Source organism: Colletotrichum lupini, chromosome 6 (genome assembly GCF_023278565.1).
Source record: "Colletotrichum lupini chromosome 6, complete sequence".
Lineage (NCBI taxonomy): Eukaryota > Fungi > Ascomycota > Sordariomycetes > Glomerellales > Glomerellaceae > Colletotrichum > Colletotrichum lupini.
Window position 1 is genome coordinate 4,999,444 of NC_064679.1, and position 18,637 is coordinate 5,018,080.

An 18,637-nucleotide genomic window follows, 5' to 3' on the forward strand; every position below is an offset into this window, starting at 1 on the left:
GCTTCTCAGTTCCAACAATGGCGCGGCTGCTTTGCGGCTGCTGTGTAATTGTTTCTTAAAATGAGTACAGATCAATACAGGCATTTTCAGTCAACAAGATGACCTAAACCGTGGTCATCTCTACTGGTAATCTATCGTACGCTTACGCCGTAATGATGTGAAGTCGAAGGGAACCGATCATGTGAGCTTAATGAGGCAGTCATTCTGCGTGAGACTGACCACTCTTCCAGCGACGGCCCATGGACAGGACGAACCCTTCCAAGCAGAGGCCTTGGCAGGGAGCGGGCAAGAATGGAGGCGACTTCATGTCAAATAGTACAAAAGTGAAGTGTCTCACACTTGTGAGTACAACATGGGGAAAATGACGAGCAAATTCTGGAGAAATAAAGCTTGAATTGAAAGATGCATTCCTCGTGAGCGACATGTGAGCCATACTCTCACTTGAAGGCAAATGCACAGACGTTATGAAAGTCGCGTTAAGCCCCAAGCTGAGTGGGCGCGCCGTGTGCCAGGCTTCACAGTGAAGTGTGGCTCAGCTGGCAACTGGATTACCCACCGGCCGGTGGACGCTGTGTCTCTGGGCAATTTCCGGGAATTACAAACGCTGGGCCCCTTCGAGTCTTCGACGCCCGAGTGTCCCGGGCGGTCCCCTCTTTCTTCTTTTCGCGGTAAGCACTTTCGAAGCTTGCCAGCTTGGTGGTAAGAGATTGAGTAGCGGACTTTTCTGAGAGTTGATGGACTCCAAGCATGAGACTGCTTCCTGCGTAGAACTAACTGGACGGACTCCAGGAGCGAGTGATTGGGTCCTGTCGAGCTTTTCTCCCATCTTGAGCATCTTTGAGACCCGAGAATCCTTACAATCTTCTCTCGTGTCGCAGACGGTGGTGATCTACAAAGGATGACGCTGTTGGCGAGCACACCTCCCTAAACCGACCGTTTTGTAGACCTACTGGGGCGCTGGCTGCTGCACCTCGATCTCGTATTCCGTTTCGGTTCATTTTCTGGCGCGTGAATGCGTGTGCGTGTGTGTGTGTGTGTTGTTATGCGTTGTCTGCTGGAAGCGTCTGCCCAGGCTGATATCATTCTGCCCACGCGCAGATCGCATGACGGAACGTCAACACCACTAGATACTCTGTCCCCTCGAGCTGCGAGCAGACGGATAGATCAAGAAGCATTATCGAGGGTGAAACACGAGTAGGATCACTCACTCGCTACCACAGAACACGAGCGCTTTTCTTTCTTCTCTCGACACGCTGTAATAGTTTGGGCGCGTGTCAATGTCGCGATTCGGTCCACCGCCAAAAGATCGAATTTGGCAGGAAATGCGCGAATGCAAGCAAATGTGGCGCTAGCTGACGATTTGAGGAATCCAGGGTCATTCGACGCCCGGATGACCAGCGCCACGCCGGCGATGACACGGAAGTGGTTTTATGGCCCGGGGAGGGATCCAAGTGAACCCTGGCGGGAGAATCGCAACATCTATCAAGGGTCTAGGTGTATACCGTACTTTTGAATGTTTGCGACATTTTGAAACCTCTCAACACCGCGCGATGCATATACGGGTGGAAGAAACCTCGTTATCATGGTAGTTTCAATATGTTTTCTTCTTTACGCGTCGCTGTCGTAGTCGTCGTCGTGGCCGTTGTCGGGGCCCTTGGTTACTCAGCCATCGTATGTTGCCCACTTGGGTCCATCCCGCGTACCGTATGAGGGGGCAGGCGACACGGGGGTTTGGCTGGAGACTGGAGTTGACGGGGAGATTTCGTTAACCATCACAGGACCAAGGCGGTTTTCCGACAATCTCGTATTGCTGCTGATTGTCCAATGGAACTCCGCCGTGTACTGCCTGGCTATCGATACCTATGCGTTGGCCCCGAGCCCTGGTAATATTGCTGATAACCATCGACTGGCTGTCAATTCTCTCCGTATTATGGCATCTTTCAATCCAAACGGCAGAGGTCGGAAAGAGCGAGATAGAGAAACGTTTTGGGGGCGCACAGCACCTCGGTTGAAGGTTCTCATGGCTGGCAGGGTCCACTGGTCCAGGGGTTCAGGGACACCCCATGATGGCGTGCGTGTGTGCGTGCGAAGAGCCCGGGCACCGCGGGCTGTCAATGACGGGCTTGTCGAGCACTGCCATTGCAGCATTCAGCGGGTATCCAAGCAGCGGCGCACATCACCATTGAGAGCACTCTCGGATGGCGGGGAGAGACCTTGTCGAAAAGAGCTCCAAGTTGACGGGCATCCGAAAATTCTAAGCCCTCGCTGTCGGAATCCTCGTCCCTTTTTGTACACCCCTTGTGTGGTTGTGTCATTGTGTTTCCTACTTGGGCGTGTTCAAATTAAACATTTGTTAGCCTTTCTTCGCTCCGTCGCCCTTTGGTCTTATTTCCTTTGGGTTTGGGCCGCCCTCGAGCAGCAGTATTGACTGACGACCTGCCGTTTGGGATTCGAGAGGGCAGCAGATGGAGTGGTTAATTCCTCGACGCCCCTCCCGCCCACTCTTTTCTCTATTTTTTTCTCGGTCACTTGTTCATTCGAAGTTCTTGGGAGAAGGGCCCCTCTTTCAAACCGTCGGCTCGGGCTCCTCTCCAGTATCCGGCGGTGGAGAGACTCGATGGAACATGGAAAGGAGAAGCGCTGCCCAGTGCCTAGCCTGACGGAGAAGACGGAGTTCGTCAGAGATGTCATACATAGGAGAAGGGGAGATGCCATGCACAAACCACCATTTGTACTTATTTCATGAGCCACGACAGATGAGGCAAAAAAACCAGTAAACCGCGCCACCTTGGACGGGTGGACGCTATTACGAGTGGCTTTTCCATTAGTACCCGTCGGCCGGGACGCTAAGCTCGACGGAATCTGCACTGCTGCGGAGGTACAGGCGCACTTGCTGGGACTTGTGCATATTTGGCTGCATTGTGTGCATTTTTGCATGGTCTAGGTCTCTAGGACTCGAGAAAGTTGTTCGTGTCGAGATTCAAGGGAGAAAGAAGTTGTGTACGAAGCGAAGTTAGTGAACAGCCAACAAACAGCCCAGGACTCCAGGACTCCAGGACTGATTTTGGAGGCAGTCGCCAATCGATGCTAAATCTACATCGCTCTTTCCCGCACTCTCGAGTCTCCGTTCCTTCCACTAAAAAGTTCTTCTCGTAATCAACCGAACCTGTGCCGGCGTGACCTAGCGGATCTTCCATCCTCTGCTTCCCATCTTCACTTCGTATCCCCCGTCGATTGATTGTTCCTCCGTCTACTCGCACCGTTTCGTTGCCTCTTCCCACAACCAAACTGTACGACGCCATCCCCATTCCACCGTGTTTCGCCGTGGTGGCACAACACACACGGAGTACACACACACACACACACCTCACTCACACTTGTTTCCGACCCGCCTTACCCTAGGTTACTACCTACCGCACCCTCCTCATCCTCCATCAATTCGTCCTCGACTCTACGACCCCCTCCCCCGTTTAAACCTCCCACTTCCACTCAACAAGAGTCAACCTCAATCCTCACCACTGCCATTGCGCTCATTCTCGGTCCTCTACTCGTCGTAGAGTGACCGCATCGCGACCATGCGTCTCGGATCAGCCGGCCTCGCGGCCCTACTCTGGTCCTCCTTCACCACCGCCTTTCCCTTTGTCGATAATGGCAGCAAGCCCCTGCCTGTCCTCCGACCCCGACAAACCGGCACCGGCTCGACGCCCACTTCCACAACACCCGTAGCCACGACTCCGGCGGCCACGACAGAGACCACAGCTGCGGCAGAGGCCACCACCACAGTCACCATCACCACCACCGTGGGCGGCGGCGGAGGAGGAACAGTCACGTCCACCACAGTCTTCTTGCGTACAGTCACCACTACCGTTGTCGTCACTTCCACGACCTTCCAGACCACCACCATCACCAGCAACGATGTCGCGACCGCCACCGTGACCAACTATGTCACCTCTACCGTCCTTGCCAAGCGCAGTCTCAACTTCCTCCCTGTTCTCGATGCTCCCTACGACGCCCCGGCTGCTCAAATCACGCCCGCCGCCGACGCCAACGATCTCCGAAGATACGGCGTCATCGAGAAGCGCGCTCTCGTCACCGTAGTCGTCACCGTCTCCGGCTCAGCAGGCGCCGATTCCACCGTCCTGGCCACCCGGACCAGCACCGTGCTCCTCACAACGACCTCGAATACCATCCTCACCTCCATGGTAACAAGCACCCTTTTCAACAATGCCCAGACCACAATCACCGTCGAATCCACCCTGACCGTCACCTCCACCTCCATCGACACCGCCGCGCCTACTACAGTTGAAAGCGGCCCGACGACCGGCAGCCTGGGCACCGCAACCGCGACCGGTGGTGCGCAGAGCACGGGTTCCAGCAGCGGCGGAGGCCTTTCCACCGGCGCACAGGCCGGAATCGGTGTTGGTGTTGGCATTGTTGGACTTGCTGCTCTCATTGGTATCGGCTACTGGCTTTACAAGCGCCGTAAGGCTAACCGACCTTCTCGCGCCGACCTCGACGACATGCGCGCCTACGATCCCAACGGTCCCTCGCCCCTCAGCGGGCCCGGTGGAGGTATGTCCGAGACTGGGGCCGGCTACGGTGGTGCTGCTGCAGGCGCTGCTGCGCTCGGAGCGGGTGCGGGAACGCAGAGACGACAGCCCGTACCCAAGCACCAGCTCTCGCCGCCTTCGCAGAGCGTGAGCCCCATGACAAACAGCACAGTTTCGCCCGCGGGTGCCGGATACGGATCTCGCCCGCCGACGGGTGGCGCGCAGGAGCTCGGTGGAACGAGAATCCTACCCGCAGAAATGGGAGGAGACGAGGTCGTCGAGATGGGCGAGTCGCAACCCAGGCCGCAGCAGCCGCCGCAACAGCAGTCGAGACCCGCGCCGGGTATGACGTATAACTCGGGTCCTGTACCGGATGTCTACGAGATGCCTACCGAGAGGTATCGATAATGCTATAATTTCTTTTGTTATGTGTGTAAGCTTTGTTGTGGAAAGATCGGAGGAATTCAAAGGAAAGGCAGAGATTAAAGGGGAAATGCATATAAGGATCATCCAGAGGAGGGATTGTTATTTACCTGAACATTTTGGAGAGAGCGTTGCATCGAGTCCCATACGGGACAGATTGGTATCAGAAACAGGCAAGGAAAGCAGACTCTATAAAAAAGAAGAAGGGCTGTTTAAGGAGACGGGTGTATTTCCACGTAGAGGATGTTCGGTAGATAATCTTCGTAATGTGTACGACATGGAAAGATGTAAGCAGTAAACCATTGCTGTGAGCTTGTGTGACTTGAGGTTTTGAAGGAGGCTGAAAGGTCAGACGTCTTTTGAGAACATCGGAAAAAAAACTGACGGTCCCTTGTATTTATGATGAGCTCGCTGGGTTCGGGTGTACTCAATCCGTTTCGTCATGTCAAACGGCGACCCGGCGGATGCGGCCTGCGACCTGCGAGGCTTGCCGGTGGGAGCGTGGCGTGCAGGTTAGAATGCGGCGTTTGCTGACTGCGTCGGATGAGGTGGGCCTCACTCACTCACTCAAGTGGTCCTCACCGCGACGAGATGGAGCTGGTTGGTCTTTACTTGTGAAGGCCGTGGGTGAGAATGCGGGAGAGGGGAAGGTTTTGAAGGGTTCTGAGGGCTGAGCACGGTTTGAATCTTGAATCTTGGAGAGTGAAGTATGCACGAAGGGGAGCACGGGGATGTTTTGTTGACAGGGGCCAGTTGTTCATCCCAAGTTGTTGATGTTTCGTTCTGGAAGCTGGGAGATGGGATGGAAATGTGTGAGTGTTTGCGTTACTGGCTCTTGTGTAACCTTTTGGCGATTGCTTCTACATGTAAACATTGAAATCGCGGGTGTTTCATTTGGTTTTGAGACGGAACTGCGTCGCGATATGACTCTGTCTAAGGATACCTCATCACTCAATGTACAATTTGAATGCACTTGGTCTCGATTGTAACGCGAAGAAACTCGGTCGACATCGTTGGCGCAATTGGGGATTTGCGTAAGGCTCTTCGATATTACTGATGTCATATTCTTAATCGCTTCAACAAGCGGTTCAAAATGCAGCTTGATGCCTGTCCTCGCTGGCAGCTCTATGTAGCCTCGAAAAGAAGGAATAGTGAGCATGCTGATCCTACAAACCCATCGGCGACAAAATTACCGATGCTATTGAACGGCGTCTATCTCTACCTGCAAGCCAAGACTTCAGACGCAACATCACGATAACAAGTCTTGGAACTCGACAGCAATAACGAGTAACTGTAGGGTGTATATCTTTCTGGGGTACTTAAGCAAGCAGTAACGTGTGTCGCGGCCTGCCCTTCTGCTTACGCACACTATAGCACGGCATAGGGCGGTGGCACCACGTCGGGTATCTCCTACATGTGCGGCAATAGAACATAACGCGGGCGGGTCTCTGACAAATGAAACAAGCAAAGAAAATCCAACCAGACCAGCCACCCGACGCCTCTAGAGACTCATAGAGTGCTCGCAGCTCCGAGCTTACCACGGTTGCGTTCCAGACCCGGGGGGTTGTCTTGGCTTTTTGCGGTCTTATCTGCACATGTCAAGATAATCCCGCCGCCGTGGGGGAGGTAAGAACTGGGCGGGACGATGGAGGGGGAGGGGCTGGCTTGCTGTGTTTCTAATTGTCTATGTGACTCTTCAAGTTTTCTCTTACTCTATCTATAGTGCCAACTTCTAGGACCTGCTACTTACTCTTGCTTTACATTGTCGTCAATCGAGCCTCATCTCTGCTAGTCAATTATCCTTCAATTGATTCCAAACTTGGCTGACTCGCAGAAGCGGCGCTTCCCATATTGTCTTTATCCCTCTAGCTCGTAAGCTTTTTTTCGGCGGAGTTTCGGTGACTACCTAGACGACATCGTGCCATTGTCTCTTCAGGGACCCCGCCGACATAGGAACCGGAGGGGCAGGTTACAGAGAGAAAATCTCATTGTTTGCGCAGTTTGCGATAGATTTCATACCTTACACACACTCTTCCCGCCGTTGAAACGTCACCAAACCCTGCGCTCATCGTCACCTTGATGATCATCTGGCGATAACGGAGTGGAATTCTAGGGAGCTCTCAACCCATTCTAACGGCTGGGTTAAGAGAGAGGTCGGGGCAAGTCTTACCTCACACCTTTTCAGAACTTGATCCCAGCTCTTCAGAGAAAGGCCCGCGGTAAGCTCATCGCCGGCGCAAACTCACTGAGCCGCTCGTCGCTTCCGGACCACCCCGCACACCCGGGACATCATAGAGGTTTTTTCTTCTTCAGCCCGGCCTATCGCCGTAACACCGGCATGGCCATAACGACCATGGACGCCTCCGGCAAGGACCGCGTCTACGAAGACACCGGCCTGGGCCCCAGCACCAGTTCCCCCGACATGGACGCCCGTGACCAAGAGCTCGCAGACCGCATCGCAGAACAGAAAATCGTCCGCAAACTAGACATGCACATCGTGCCCCTCGTGATGCTCCTCTACCTATTCAGCTTTCTCGACCGGTGAGTTTCACGGCCATCTCCGGACATACTCCCAGTCCTTGACTCATACTCACAGCGTCAACATCGGTAACGCCCGCCTCTACAACCTCGAACGCGACCTCAACCTCCAAGGCAACCAATTCCAAGTCGCCGTCTCAATCCTCTTCGTAACCTACATCATCTTCGAGGTCCCCTCCAACCTCGTCCTCAAGCTCCTCACCCCGCGCCGCTGGATCGCCTTCATCACAGTCTCCTGGGGCATCATCGCCACCCTCACGGGGCTAGTAAACTCCTACGGCGCCCTCATCGCCTGCCGCCTCCTCCTCGGCGTCGTCGAAGCAGGCCTCTTCCCGGGGTTAAACGTCTACCTCACCTTCTTCTACAGTAAGCACGAGCTCGCGCTGCGCGTGGGCTACCTATTCGTCAGCGCTGCCATCGCGGGCGGGTTAGGTGGTCTGTTGGCGTACGGGATCGGGCACATGGAGGGTGTCGCCGGGTTGAGCGGGTGGCGGTGGATTATGATCATTGAGGGCTTGCCGACGGTCGTGCTTGGTGTGGTGACGTATTTCGCGTTGCCCAACGACGCGGGTAGCGCGTACTTCCTGAGCGAGGAGGAGAAGGCGGTATTGGTGAGGCGGAGGGGGAGGGAGTACGGCAACACGAGCAGTGCGCAGGAGTTTAGTCGCGGGGATATGGTCAAGGCGTTTATGGATTGGAAGGTATGGGTGTTTTGCGTTGCGCAATTTGGGGCTGATACGATGCTCTACGGTGAGTTTCACTCGTTCTTGATGTTGTAGGGTTTGTGACTGACGATGGTAGGCTTCTCGACTTTCCTCCCGACCATTATAAATGGCCTCGGAACGTGGACGGCGGCGCAGGTGCAGCTGCTCACTGTGCCGTGCTACTTTCTCGGTGCCGTAGTCTACATGACCATGGCTTTCCTGTCGGACCGCACACAAAAGCGCGGCCTGTTCTGTGTCATCTTTGGGAGCATCAGCGTCATCGATTACGGCGTGCTCATATCACCGACTTCGAATGGGGTTCATTACTTTGGATGCTTCCTTGTCGCGGCGGGATTGTACGTCGTGGTTGGGTTACCACTTGCTTGGGTGAGTCGTCACCCTCCTCTTCTGCTGTTCTGGTGTCATCGACAAGACGTCGAGACTGACAGTTCTGGTGTTTGTTATAGCTTCCGAACAACTCGCCGAGATACGGCAAGCGGACGACCGCGAGTGGTATGCAGCTCACCATCGGCAACTGCTCCGGCGTCATGTCGTCCTTCATCTAGTGAGTCCTCCCTTTTTTAAACCCATCGCACCACATAATCACCAGCTTCACATCAACAAAGCTGACAGAAGAACCCTCCGCAGCCAAGCTGTCGATAAGCCGCGCTATATCCGCGGTCACGCCGTGACGCTGAGCATGGTCGGTATGGCAACATGCATGTACGGCTTCATGTGGTTCTGGTACTCGAGGGAGAACAAGCAGCGGCGGGGTGGTCGTATGGAAAACAAGTACGTCGACCTCTCTGATGACGAGCTGGCGGAGCTGGGCGATGAGAGTCCGCGGTTCCGGTACACCATTTAAGATGATGCTAGAAGATATCAGTGGGAGGACGGTTTGAAAGAGACGCGGACAGTTCATATAAGACAAAGATCGCGCGGTGGACAGATGCCTAGTCAGAATTAGTCGAGGATGCCATCATAGATACCCCCATGAAGAGAAGAGTGTACTTCATTCACGCGTCGACGGCCGCTTCGTAGCTTCCGCGACATCTCGTACCGTGACACACACCTTTGAATTGGCCAAATTCTGGCCGCAAAAGCAAAAAGAAGTCCAAATCGTTACCCGACTGACGTTATAGACCCTTCTTACAGGGTAAAAAAAGGGCAAAATGAAAGGGACGAGACTCGAACTCGCGCGGGTTGCCCCACCAGGAAACAGATGTTAAGCTGACCTTAACCTGGCGCCATAACCAACTCGGCCACCCTTCCTATTGCTTGATGATACCCTAAACAATATTGGAAATAAAGGTATCACTTAAACTGGAGTGCGTTGTCAGCTCAATAACTGATATCCAGTCGATGGCTTTCTGGATGTTTGAACATGAATAATCAACAATCTCTCAGGGCTATATTCCCAGGCTTTCTTGCGTCCCGAAGCTTTCTACCTGATCTCGACCCATCCCAGAGATCACCAGAGAATGACGCAGCGAAGAATCAAGCGTTATCGAAAAGCACCTCTAAGACACTCCAGACCATAACCTGAAGGATCAGATCTACGTTGGCTAAGTAAGTCTCCGACGCCCGAATGCGGTTCGCATGCGGAACTCCAATGTTGAACGGTAAAATATTCGTCACTTCCATCTTCTGCCGGCAACATCCCGCTTGGGGTATCCGTAGATGCAAGTACAGCATGATATACACGCACCGGCTCAACACAGTCCGTTCGAACCATTTCTCCCAGCCCTAGCAGCTCGATTTCATTCCGAATCGCGGGGCCGCGCTGTCGCAGGGCCACAGAACGCCCCTAACACTTCTTTGTTATACTGCTGCCTGAAAATTGGCACCTCTTGGAGAGACCTGGGGCTAATTACCAAACGTCATGCCAATGCTACTCCGCCTCCCCGACCCACACCCGACAGATCCAAGAGCCGTCTTTCTCTCGGAATGTATTAGCAGTCACACCGTCAGACAAGGGTGTATTGAATGATTGGATGAATTGGTAAGTGGAAGCAATTGAGCCGCCCGGTCAAGATGGGTTTATCGCCCGGCTTCCGTTGGTGTCTTGGCTCTGATGTCTTTCTCGACGACGGATGGGACGAGCCTCGTATAGCTCAAAGCAGCCTAGCTGCTTTACAGACTATGAATCCCAACCTCAAGCTACTAATTATTGACCTTCATCATCATCATCAAGAATTTGATTCGCAATATAGGATTGTGGCGTGGCGTCTCGGACAAATCGTTATGGGTCCTGCCGTATTCCCGATTGTACCTCTGGGAAGCCGACCAGTGGTGTCTAGCATAAGCCATTCATCAAATCATTTTGATTCAACCCATTGCTGGCTACCAGGGTTATGTTCATATTCTCTCGTCGTGTATGCCGGTTGTGCTTGCCTGACACATGGCTGTAAAACCCTGCGAGGCTGCTCCACCGGATCTAAGCATCTTTTCCTCGTCTACACTCTTTTTCGGACTCTGTTGCAATGTTGCAAAGACGATTATCCCTCCTTCCTTAACTACAACTATTCATCTTTCGAAGTAATCGTCTCTCAAGTCTGCTTGTAACAACAAATGGGAATGCTCCAATGCTCCAATGGCAGTCTATCGAGGAGTTCGGCTCCATCACGGGACCTGCGGGAGCAGCTGCGATCTGCACCGTTGTGACCCATTACCTTTCTTCCAACACCGCTGAGCTGTGGTCGGAGCTCCTTTGCTGGCTACTACTGCCAATTCTCTTTCGGAGTACTCTTCAAAGCTCATACAGTCTGGGAGACAGCAAGGGCTCGAAGAACAGCCTCCCGTCCCTCATCCCTCGAAGTCCCGGTTTGGGGGTTGCACTAGGATCCGTACGTCTCTGGGCAGTCGCTTTTGCCATCGCTGTGGTCTCGGTCTACAGAGCAGAGTACAAGACCATTATAGTCGTTCTGGTAAGTATCGCCTTTATAATCATCCCTTTACTATACTTATCCTTCCATTTGACTAACGGAACTTCCAGCCAGTTCTATCTCCGTTCCTTTTGCTTGTTCACAAGGGCTTCTCGCGATCCGATCTCCCATCACCCGATATCACGCCGTTGATTCGACCGAAAGTACAAATCTTTCTTTTTGATACATTACCTGGATCATTCTTAATCGGACTCTTTGCGGCCTTCACACTATGTGGCTGGGATCTTGAGGCATCTGCCTTCGCGACGATACCAGCTATTGCGATGCTCGTCATCTATACTTCCTTTGAGTATGCTAACGCAGCACACCGAACATATTGCTATCCAAAGGTGCATCTTCAACAATCTGTCACTGCATTGGCTCCTCGGGTCGTGTTCCTACTCGTCACGTGCTTGATACTGGATGCCAGCATTTTCGACTTTACGACGATCAACATTCCGAGCACAGTATTCTTGGGTATTACTAAGGCTTTGGAATGGTATTTTATGGCAAGAACTGTAACTGAATCCGTTTGCTCTACCCTGTAAGCTCTGAGACTGACACACTTTCATTAGGCCGAATGCACTTCTTGGCGCATTGCACCAGCGATAGGGACTTTTGGGATCACCGCAACCCTTGGTCCCTTTTCACAAGCCTCAGAGTTCCAAGCAATCTCACATATGGCAGTGTCTATACTGGCACTGGGTAATATGGGACACTTGATATCCAAGCCATCAAAGACGAAGAGAGTTCCAACACTATGGTTATTAGCTATTGCTTCTCTTGGCCCTTACATTATGAATCTTTTCGTTGCCAGAGATGCAGTCTCTACAGCTCAAACATTTGCAGGTCATTCCGAGAAACATCCTGTTGAGATTTTAAGCCGACAAGCAGACATCAAATTTCAACACCTGCTGAGAACACAATCGGCCAACTACACGGCAGTCCGTGTCGAATATTTACGTCGATATGGGACAGAGCCACCTCCAGGCCTTGAAGAATGGTTTGACTTTGCAGTAGCGAACCAGTCTCCCATTATCGACAATTTCGATATGATATTTGATTCTGTATCGCCTTTGCTCAAGATGAGCGGTGAACAAGTTAATCAAGTGATGCGCACGGCGTACGAAGCGACGGGAAGTGACCTTTGGCTTTGCTCCTTTTCGTCTGCACGAGGCACAACCCAATGCCAGCACGCATACCGTACTTTCGACCGAAATATTGCGTCTTCATTCAACAAGTTGTTAAAGGGTTTAGAGCATAGCAAGATCCCAGATTTGAAGTTTCTCGTGAATCACCTCGACGAGCCGCGAGTTCTCCTCCCCTCACAGTTTGCAGGAGATGTTGATGGACAGCCTTCAATCACCCTCGGCCGTTTCGATCTGAAAAATATGTCGGGACGACCAGTCGGCAAAGAAATCACGAAACACTGTTTAGACCAAGAGCAACTCGCATCGAGGCACACGAGAAACTCGACCGTCGATTCCTATGGCCTTCCATTTGTGTCAGACCTATCAATGGCTGCGGATCTATGCCAACATCCCGAGCATACCTCCCTACATGGTCTCATCGCGAGACCAAAGTCGTTCCGTTTGATTGAGGGACTGGTGCCTATCCTATCCACAGGTGTTCTCTCATCAATGGGAGATATTGTGTACCCGAGCCCGGCATATTTGGAGGAAGAATTTCAGTATGCCGATGACCAAGATATCCAGTGGGAGGAAAAAAGCAATAACGTCTATTGGACTGGGTCTAACACCGGTGGCTTCGCTGTAGATGGCAGTTGGAGGAATTATCACCGCCAGAGATTCGTGACCTTGGCACAGAATCTGCAACAGCCCGAGGAACAGCACCATACCTACCTGAGGCTAGTCAACAGCGTGGTCGAGCGTGTGACCTCAAGCTTCTTGAACAGTCGCTTGTACGACGTTGCTTTCACAAGGTTGTTCCAGTGCCGGAGGACACAGTGCAGAGACCAACACTCGTACTTCAATGTGAGGTCTTGGGTGGACAAGAATCAAGCGTTTCGCTCACGGCTCGTCTTCGACCTTGACGGAAACGGCATCAGCGGGCGCTATCACAAGTTCCTAGCATCAAAGTCCACACCACTGAAACAGACTCTTCTCCGCGAGTGGCACGATGAACGCCTCGTTCCTTGGACACATTATGTGCCCGTCAGCCTGAGCATGGAGGAGCTACCTGAGCTTGTTTCATACTTGACTACAACTGATAGTGGGCAGCAACGAGCACGAAACATTGCGATACAGGGGAGAGAGTGGCATGCAAAGTCCTTGCGTGAGGTGGACTTTACAATTTACAACTATAGGCTTCTGTTGGAATTAGCGCGGCTACAAGATCCCAAGCGGAAGCAATCATGAGGCCTTGATCATTAGGAACTCCTCCATGCAGTGAATTAACGACCTAAAACACCTCGACTCTAGTCCACCCACGATAATGAAGCAACGAAACATGACTCGATCGAAACATGATCGACTGTCGAATGAGTGACAACTATCCATAATTGAGTAGAGTCCAACGCTGCCGCCCTCGCTCAAAGATCCAACCGTAATCGCTCAAAAATTTGCAGACATACACGGACCAAATTACCAAATACTTAATGACAACCCAATAGGCAGGGCCATCGTAATTCAAATCGCCACGATCTCAAAAGCACGGCAAACCACATCGGCATTCCACGCTCCACAGCGGGCCGCTGTGCATTCATTCGTCCACGTGTCTCGCGCGGTATTCTTCAGACTGTAATAGGAGGTCAGATAAGCAATCATGCATCGGGACATGGAATCTTGACAAGAAATCACTGACCGCTAGTTCCACAAACCCAGTCCATGGGGCCGTATGCTCCGAAATTGACCGCCCCGTTCACGTGATGCTCGTCATGGGCCTCGTCTCCCCAAACAAGTTTAACTTGCTCTCCCGTTGCAGAAATGAAGGAGAAGGCCAAAGTTGTGACGAGCTTCATGTCCAAGAACCTTGCCACGGATACTATCGGAATTGCGTACAAGAAGAAAAAGTCTGCAACGGACATGTAGCTGATGGTAAAAATGTGGTGGTCACCCGGGTTCTTGATCTCATGGTGCTTCGCGTGCACTCGATATAGTCCAGGGATGTGTAATAGTCGATGAACGATCCAGAATACAGCATCCCGTAACACAAGAGCGATCACCAGCTGTGATATGAGCTCGGTCCACGGCGGCAGCTGGTACTTTTTGGGATATCCTTGTGACAGAATCGAGTTTCCACCCATGCAAGTTGCTATGGCGAAGTGGAGGGAATTCAGAATGACGTGGTTCAGTATACTCTTATTCAGGACTTCGCGAGATGTTGCGGTGACGTAGGCAGGCCGCATCTTTTCCATGATCATCCCGCAAGCGAAATATCCCGCTTGAACGCCGAGGCTGCCGAGAACCTCAACGTAACCAGGTGGACACCAGTCCAGAAAGTCGTTCATTGTCGCAGTGCAGTGGGTATATAGTTTCGAGTCGAGAAGGGTCGGGATTTCAGGAGCAAAGATATTCCACTAACATGATTAATTAAAAAGTTTAAGAGGCAGGGCGACTTGAGCTTAAATATTCCTGGCTGGACAGGGTTCGATAGTCGAGCTCCCTCGACGAAGAACTTCGCTCCGCTTTTACCCCTCCAGACTAGCCCTATCATACCCAAAAGCTGGAATTGGTGTCCATCTCGTGGTGTTGACGTCTACAACGTCTCCCGTCCGCACTAACCCGATATGAGTGACAAGTCCGGTCTCCCGCGCACTAGTAACTTCGTGCGTTAATTTGTCAACGATGGTGTTTGCCGGAACAACGTAATCCATCTCATGGATCAAAGTCGTGGTGGTTGCCATATTTCCCCATTTCAACAACACCACTGGCTCAATATACGAGGTTGACTTGGTACGTCGTCCACTGTGAGCTTTTGAGTGGAATTCGAATTCGCCCTGGTCATGTTTGCTAGAGTGGCGTCGATGTTTGCCCAGTTTCCGGAATCCAACGAATCACCAGAGACGTGGCGCACTATAACAATTATCAATCAGTCAGATAGTTCATCATAGTAAAAGTCTTATCTCCTTTTGAGAACTGGTTGGTAGATGATTTTCTTGCGTTGAAGCTGGGAGGTGGCGGGGAATCGTGAGGGGTAATCGGGTTGACTTACACTTCTGAACTTACAGTACTGGCATCAACCGACGGATCTACATCTCGAGCAGTTTGCTAATAACGATGTTTGCTTCCACCGTTCTTCAACCGAACTTCGTTTCAAGGCAACAAGAATCAAGGTGCACACTTGTCAGGGTTTCTAGATGGCAAATGCCGAGACCAAAGCAACGACTAATTCTTGGCAACATGGGAGATTCGAATAACTCCTGCTGAGGGAAAATGACAAAGATATGATACCCGAAGAGATAAAAAGAGAAATTGCGCACTCTGCATTAGAAGACACTAGTAAGTGCAGCTCCGTAATCCGTGTAAGACGAGCCCATCTTCTCAATATCGTAATCGTTCCAGTACCCACCGCCCGCCACCACGTATTGCGAGAACCAGCTTGCAAATCGTTGCTGGGCTTGAGTCGCAGTCGTTCCTTGAGACGGCTTTGCGTCATTGACTACCCACACAAGAGGGATCACCTTCATGCCGAGGGTCGTCTGCCACGTTCCAGGATTGTTGCCAGCTCCGCCGTCGTAGACTTGGAGGTACACCCTATCGAACAGACCAGGGTTCGCGGATTCAACTTGTGTTCTGACGTTCGCCCAGAAGCCACTGTTGGTGTACGGCGCAATAGAATACTGGTAACCCATCTTTCCAAGCATCTGAGCAAAACTGACTGTGCTCGCCACGTCATAGACGCCCTCATCGTCGTTGTTGAATGCGTCAAGATCCCACTCGGCCTTCAGAACCTCAAAGTTCTTGTACAACTTTGTGTCAGATCCTGTCCCGTCTGCGTTGATCAAATCGCGGATGATCTGAAATGTCGTGTCATGTGACACCAGCGATATCTCCACCCTGTTGATGTTGGTTGTGCCCGTCTTGAAGGATTTAACCTTTTCCGCCAACGCGGTTCCACCAACATATGAGCCATTCGTCACCACGGGCGCGTCGACTGCCTCGCCCGCGTCTCCTGTTGAGTAGTAGACGAGATCGCCATTGCCGAGGAGACCGATACGGAAGATGAGGAGGGTGTCGAAGCCGGAGGTCTTGAGAGCTGTGGTGTTCGACTGGAGAACATCCTTGAAGAGGAAAATGCTCTTCACGCCGGCGGCTGCTGCGGCATTGGCAAAGAGTGACAATAGCACCCAAGTCAGGGTGAAAAGACCGGTTCTCTTGGAGACCCCCATCATTGCGCACAGGATGACCTGGTTTTCTTGAAGAAGCTATGCAAACGTTAGCTTTGACCCAGCCGCCCAATTCTGAGACGACAGGCCGCAGTCTTTATGGACAGCGTCAGTCCATAGCAAGAACGCAAGCAATAGCTTCTTGAGTTGCGGACGTAACGTAACAAATGCAATGACAGGCCGAACCAGGGCCAAGAGAGTTTATTGCGACTCTGTGGATAGTCTTGATTGGCCAATGCCCCGCTGCCCATGCATATCACTTCGCTCGGACTTGCTGAGGTTATCACGCCGAGGGGTTGTGATCCGGCCGAGATAACCTGATATTGAGGTCCCAAGTTTCCTCTTAGGCTTTCTGCAACCCTGAATGCGACCTGATCCTTCGAAATGCTACAATCTGTAAGCGCTATTTGAATGCCTTTGGGAAATCGCTGCGAAATGAGGCAGATCGTCTTGGCTTCCCCGCTTAACATCTGCCACCTGCCTAGAACAGTTCCCGGTGCCGAAAGTCGGAATGGCTACCCCTCTCTGATGCGAGGTCTTATTTAAATCAAAATTGATCAATTATTGAAAATATCGGAACTGCTGTAAATGATAGAGAAAGACACGCTCCTGAGCCTGTAATGGCACCAAGCTCGTGGAAAATTATAATGTCCCGTTTGGCCACGATGTCGTCTGTATAATATTAACTACTATTTGAGATTTCTCGTTTTCTTTCTGCTAGGTCTACCACCCTTTCATACCCTCAATTCTTAGCACTGTAATCAGGTAGCGCGAAGTACGAAAGGGAGGCTACTCGAGAGATCACATGGTAGGCTAGTATTTTTTTGCAGGGGAGAGTCCTTGTGACAGATAGTAAGGCTCTGAATTCCCTTGAAAATCAGAGGCTATCTAGTTACGTTAGAGTACTTTGGTGATATCAGGGTCTAGATGTCATACAGAGGGACCTACCACTTTCTTACAGTTTGAACATTGAGCAATCCGTTGTTCCATCGTATCATTTTACATGTGGTGGTTTTTTTCCGGCTTTACAGGCGCAGAAAGATCGGCCTCAACGGGATCAGGCTTTCGAGGGAAATCACACGATACGATATTGTTATTTTTACATATACCTAGACAAAAATCAGCAACAATGCATTGGGTAGGACACAGAGGACGCTTACTCTCATCCCCTTCCCTCACCGCCTGATTCTTCGGCCTGAGTTCTTCTCTCGGATCGGAGCACCGCAACCTTGGCTATGGAAGACGAGTAATGAACAAACGGCCGCGAAGTCAATAGATCATCAGGCGCCCACATCGGTAGGAAAAAGGGCCAGTACTTCAAACCTAGGATGGAGAGGTCGATAGTAAAATATCTCGCGGCACATATATCAGGCGCCGCAGTCGGTGTGGGCGTCCACTCGATTTCGCTGAGATCGTAACCTCCAGCGGAGAAGAGCACCGGCGACCCGACCTCGGCCCCCTTCAAGCCGTAATCCATGAGGTATAACTTGGCCGAAAGAAGCCCACACATAGTCCGTTCCAAGAGGCGGATAAAGCAAGCCCGGGGACCTGGTTGATTGATCATGGACTTGATGTCTTCGGTGGGCTGGATGCCCCAGTCGTCGGTGAATTCGAACGCGATGTGCAACAGTTGGGATCCGTCGTTTTGGAAGAAGGGACGGAGGGCGGATAACGCCTCTCCGACGGAGACGTGTGCGTCGGGTGCAACTTGGAAGATGATGAGATCTTTGTCTGGAAGGATGCTTGACCCGGAAGCGCTTCGTGCAGATTGGTTATGTCGTGTAGAAGAGCTGTGGCCGCTAGAAGGGTTCACCAGCGTTGCGTAATGCTTTCGAACCACGTTTCTGGACTCCTTACAGGCGGACCAAAGGCCGGCATCGACGCAGTATGTCGAAGGGTCTGACTCGGACCACGGACACCGCTTTTTTGGTGTGTATGTAGGATTGGAAAGAACATAAGTCTCGTATTGGTGAACTTGCATTGGTGTTTTGTGTCTAAGATCGGTTGACGCAGTAGTCGTAGCTCGGCTTTTGATAGAGAAGACGTGAAAAGCTGGTTCTGCAGACCGAAGATTGCATTCCCACACTTGTAGTCGCACCTCGACAGGGAGTAAGCCAAATTGATGGAATGTTGTAGCCATGATTAATCGAC

General features: G+C 51.8%; 9 protein-coding genes and 1 non-coding gene across 10 annotated transcripts; 4 read left to right on the plus strand and 6 right to left on the minus strand.

Annotated features, from left to right (window-relative positions):
- Positions 1 to 1,608: 1,608 nt before the first annotated feature.
- Positions 1,609 to 2,315, minus strand: CLUP02_12952 (uncharacterized protein; the record flags this gene model as incomplete). The annotated part of the gene is made up of 5 exons (XM_049291910.1): positions 1,609 to 1,661; positions 1,704 to 1,735; positions 1,782 to 1,906; positions 1,999 to 2,133; positions 2,193 to 2,315. 5 exons carry the CDS (start codon positions 2,313 to 2,315, stop codon positions 1,609 to 1,611), a joined length of 468 nt encoding a protein of 155 aa, XP_049149056.1.
- A 1,260-nt stretch (positions 2,316 to 3,575) lies between these two features.
- On the plus strand, positions 3,576 to 4,958 carry CLUP02_12953 (uncharacterized protein; the record flags this gene model as incomplete). Its single annotated transcript, XM_049291911.1, has 1 exon — positions 3,576 to 4,958. One exon carries the CDS (start codon positions 3,576 to 3,578, stop codon positions 4,956 to 4,958), a length of 1,383 nt encoding a protein of 460 aa, XP_049149057.1.
- Positions 4,959 to 5,185: 227 nt separating this feature from the next.
- CLUP02_12954 (uncharacterized protein) lies at positions 5,186 to 5,984 on the minus strand (the record flags this gene model as incomplete). Its single annotated transcript, XM_049291912.1, has 5 exons — positions 5,186 to 5,285; positions 5,359 to 5,451; positions 5,537 to 5,584; positions 5,652 to 5,833; positions 5,934 to 5,984. 5 exons carry the CDS (start codon positions 5,982 to 5,984, stop codon positions 5,186 to 5,188), a joined length of 474 nt encoding a protein of 157 aa, XP_049149058.1.
- A 1,327-nt stretch (positions 5,985 to 7,311) lies between these two features.
- Positions 7,312 to 9,080, plus strand: CLUP02_12955 (major facilitator superfamily transporter; the record flags this gene model as incomplete). Its single annotated transcript, XM_049291913.1, has 5 exons — positions 7,312 to 7,514; positions 7,570 to 8,261; positions 8,313 to 8,602; positions 8,683 to 8,780; positions 8,864 to 9,080. The coding sequence occupies 5 exons, from the start codon at positions 7,312 to 7,314 to the stop codon at positions 9,078 to 9,080; spliced, it is 1,500 nt and encodes a 499-aa protein (XP_049149059.1).
- A 308-nt stretch (positions 9,081 to 9,388) lies between these two features.
- CLUP02_tRNA225 lies at positions 9,389 to 9,487 on the minus strand. The gene has a single exon. It is a non-coding gene; the product is annotated as a tRNA-Leu (tRNA).
- A 316-nt stretch (positions 9,488 to 9,803) lies between these two features.
- CLUP02_12956 (uncharacterized protein) lies at positions 9,804 to 10,221 on the plus strand (the record flags this gene model as incomplete). The annotated part of the gene is made up of 2 exons (XM_049291914.1): positions 9,804 to 9,935; positions 10,138 to 10,221. 2 exons carry the CDS (start codon positions 9,804 to 9,806, stop codon positions 10,219 to 10,221), a joined length of 216 nt encoding a protein of 71 aa, XP_049149060.1.
- A 28-nt stretch (positions 10,222 to 10,249) lies between these two features.
- CLUP02_12957 (uncharacterized protein) lies at positions 10,250 to 13,517 on the plus strand (the record flags this gene model as incomplete). The annotated part of the gene is made up of 4 exons (XM_049291915.1): positions 10,250 to 10,753; positions 10,816 to 11,142; positions 11,211 to 11,657; positions 11,715 to 13,517. 4 exons carry the CDS (start codon positions 10,250 to 10,252, stop codon positions 13,515 to 13,517), a joined length of 3,081 nt encoding a protein of 1,026 aa, XP_049149061.1.
- A 343-nt stretch (positions 13,518 to 13,860) lies between these two features.
- On the minus strand, positions 13,861 to 14,608 carry CLUP02_12958 (fatty acid hydroxylase; the record flags this gene model as incomplete). The annotated part of the gene is made up of 2 exons (XM_049291916.1): positions 13,861 to 13,896; positions 13,979 to 14,608. 2 exons carry the CDS (start codon positions 14,606 to 14,608, stop codon positions 13,861 to 13,863), a joined length of 666 nt encoding a protein of 221 aa, XP_049149062.1.
- A 978-nt stretch (positions 14,609 to 15,586) lies between these two features.
- CLUP02_12959 (coagulation factor 5/8 type domain-containing protein) lies at positions 15,587 to 16,492 on the minus strand (the record flags this gene model as incomplete). Its single annotated transcript, XM_049291917.1, has 1 exon — positions 15,587 to 16,492. One exon carries the CDS (start codon positions 16,490 to 16,492, stop codon positions 15,587 to 15,589), a length of 906 nt encoding a protein of 301 aa, XP_049149063.1.
- Positions 16,493 to 17,047: 555 nt separating this feature from the next.
- Positions 17,048 to 18,626, minus strand: CLUP02_12960 (uncharacterized protein; the record flags this gene model as incomplete). Its single annotated transcript, XM_049291918.1, has 3 exons — positions 17,048 to 17,101; positions 17,516 to 17,595; positions 17,666 to 18,626. The coding sequence occupies 3 exons, from the start codon at positions 18,624 to 18,626 to the stop codon at positions 17,048 to 17,050; spliced, it is 1,095 nt and encodes a 364-aa protein (XP_049149064.1).
- Positions 18,627 to 18,637: the final 11 nt, after the last annotated feature.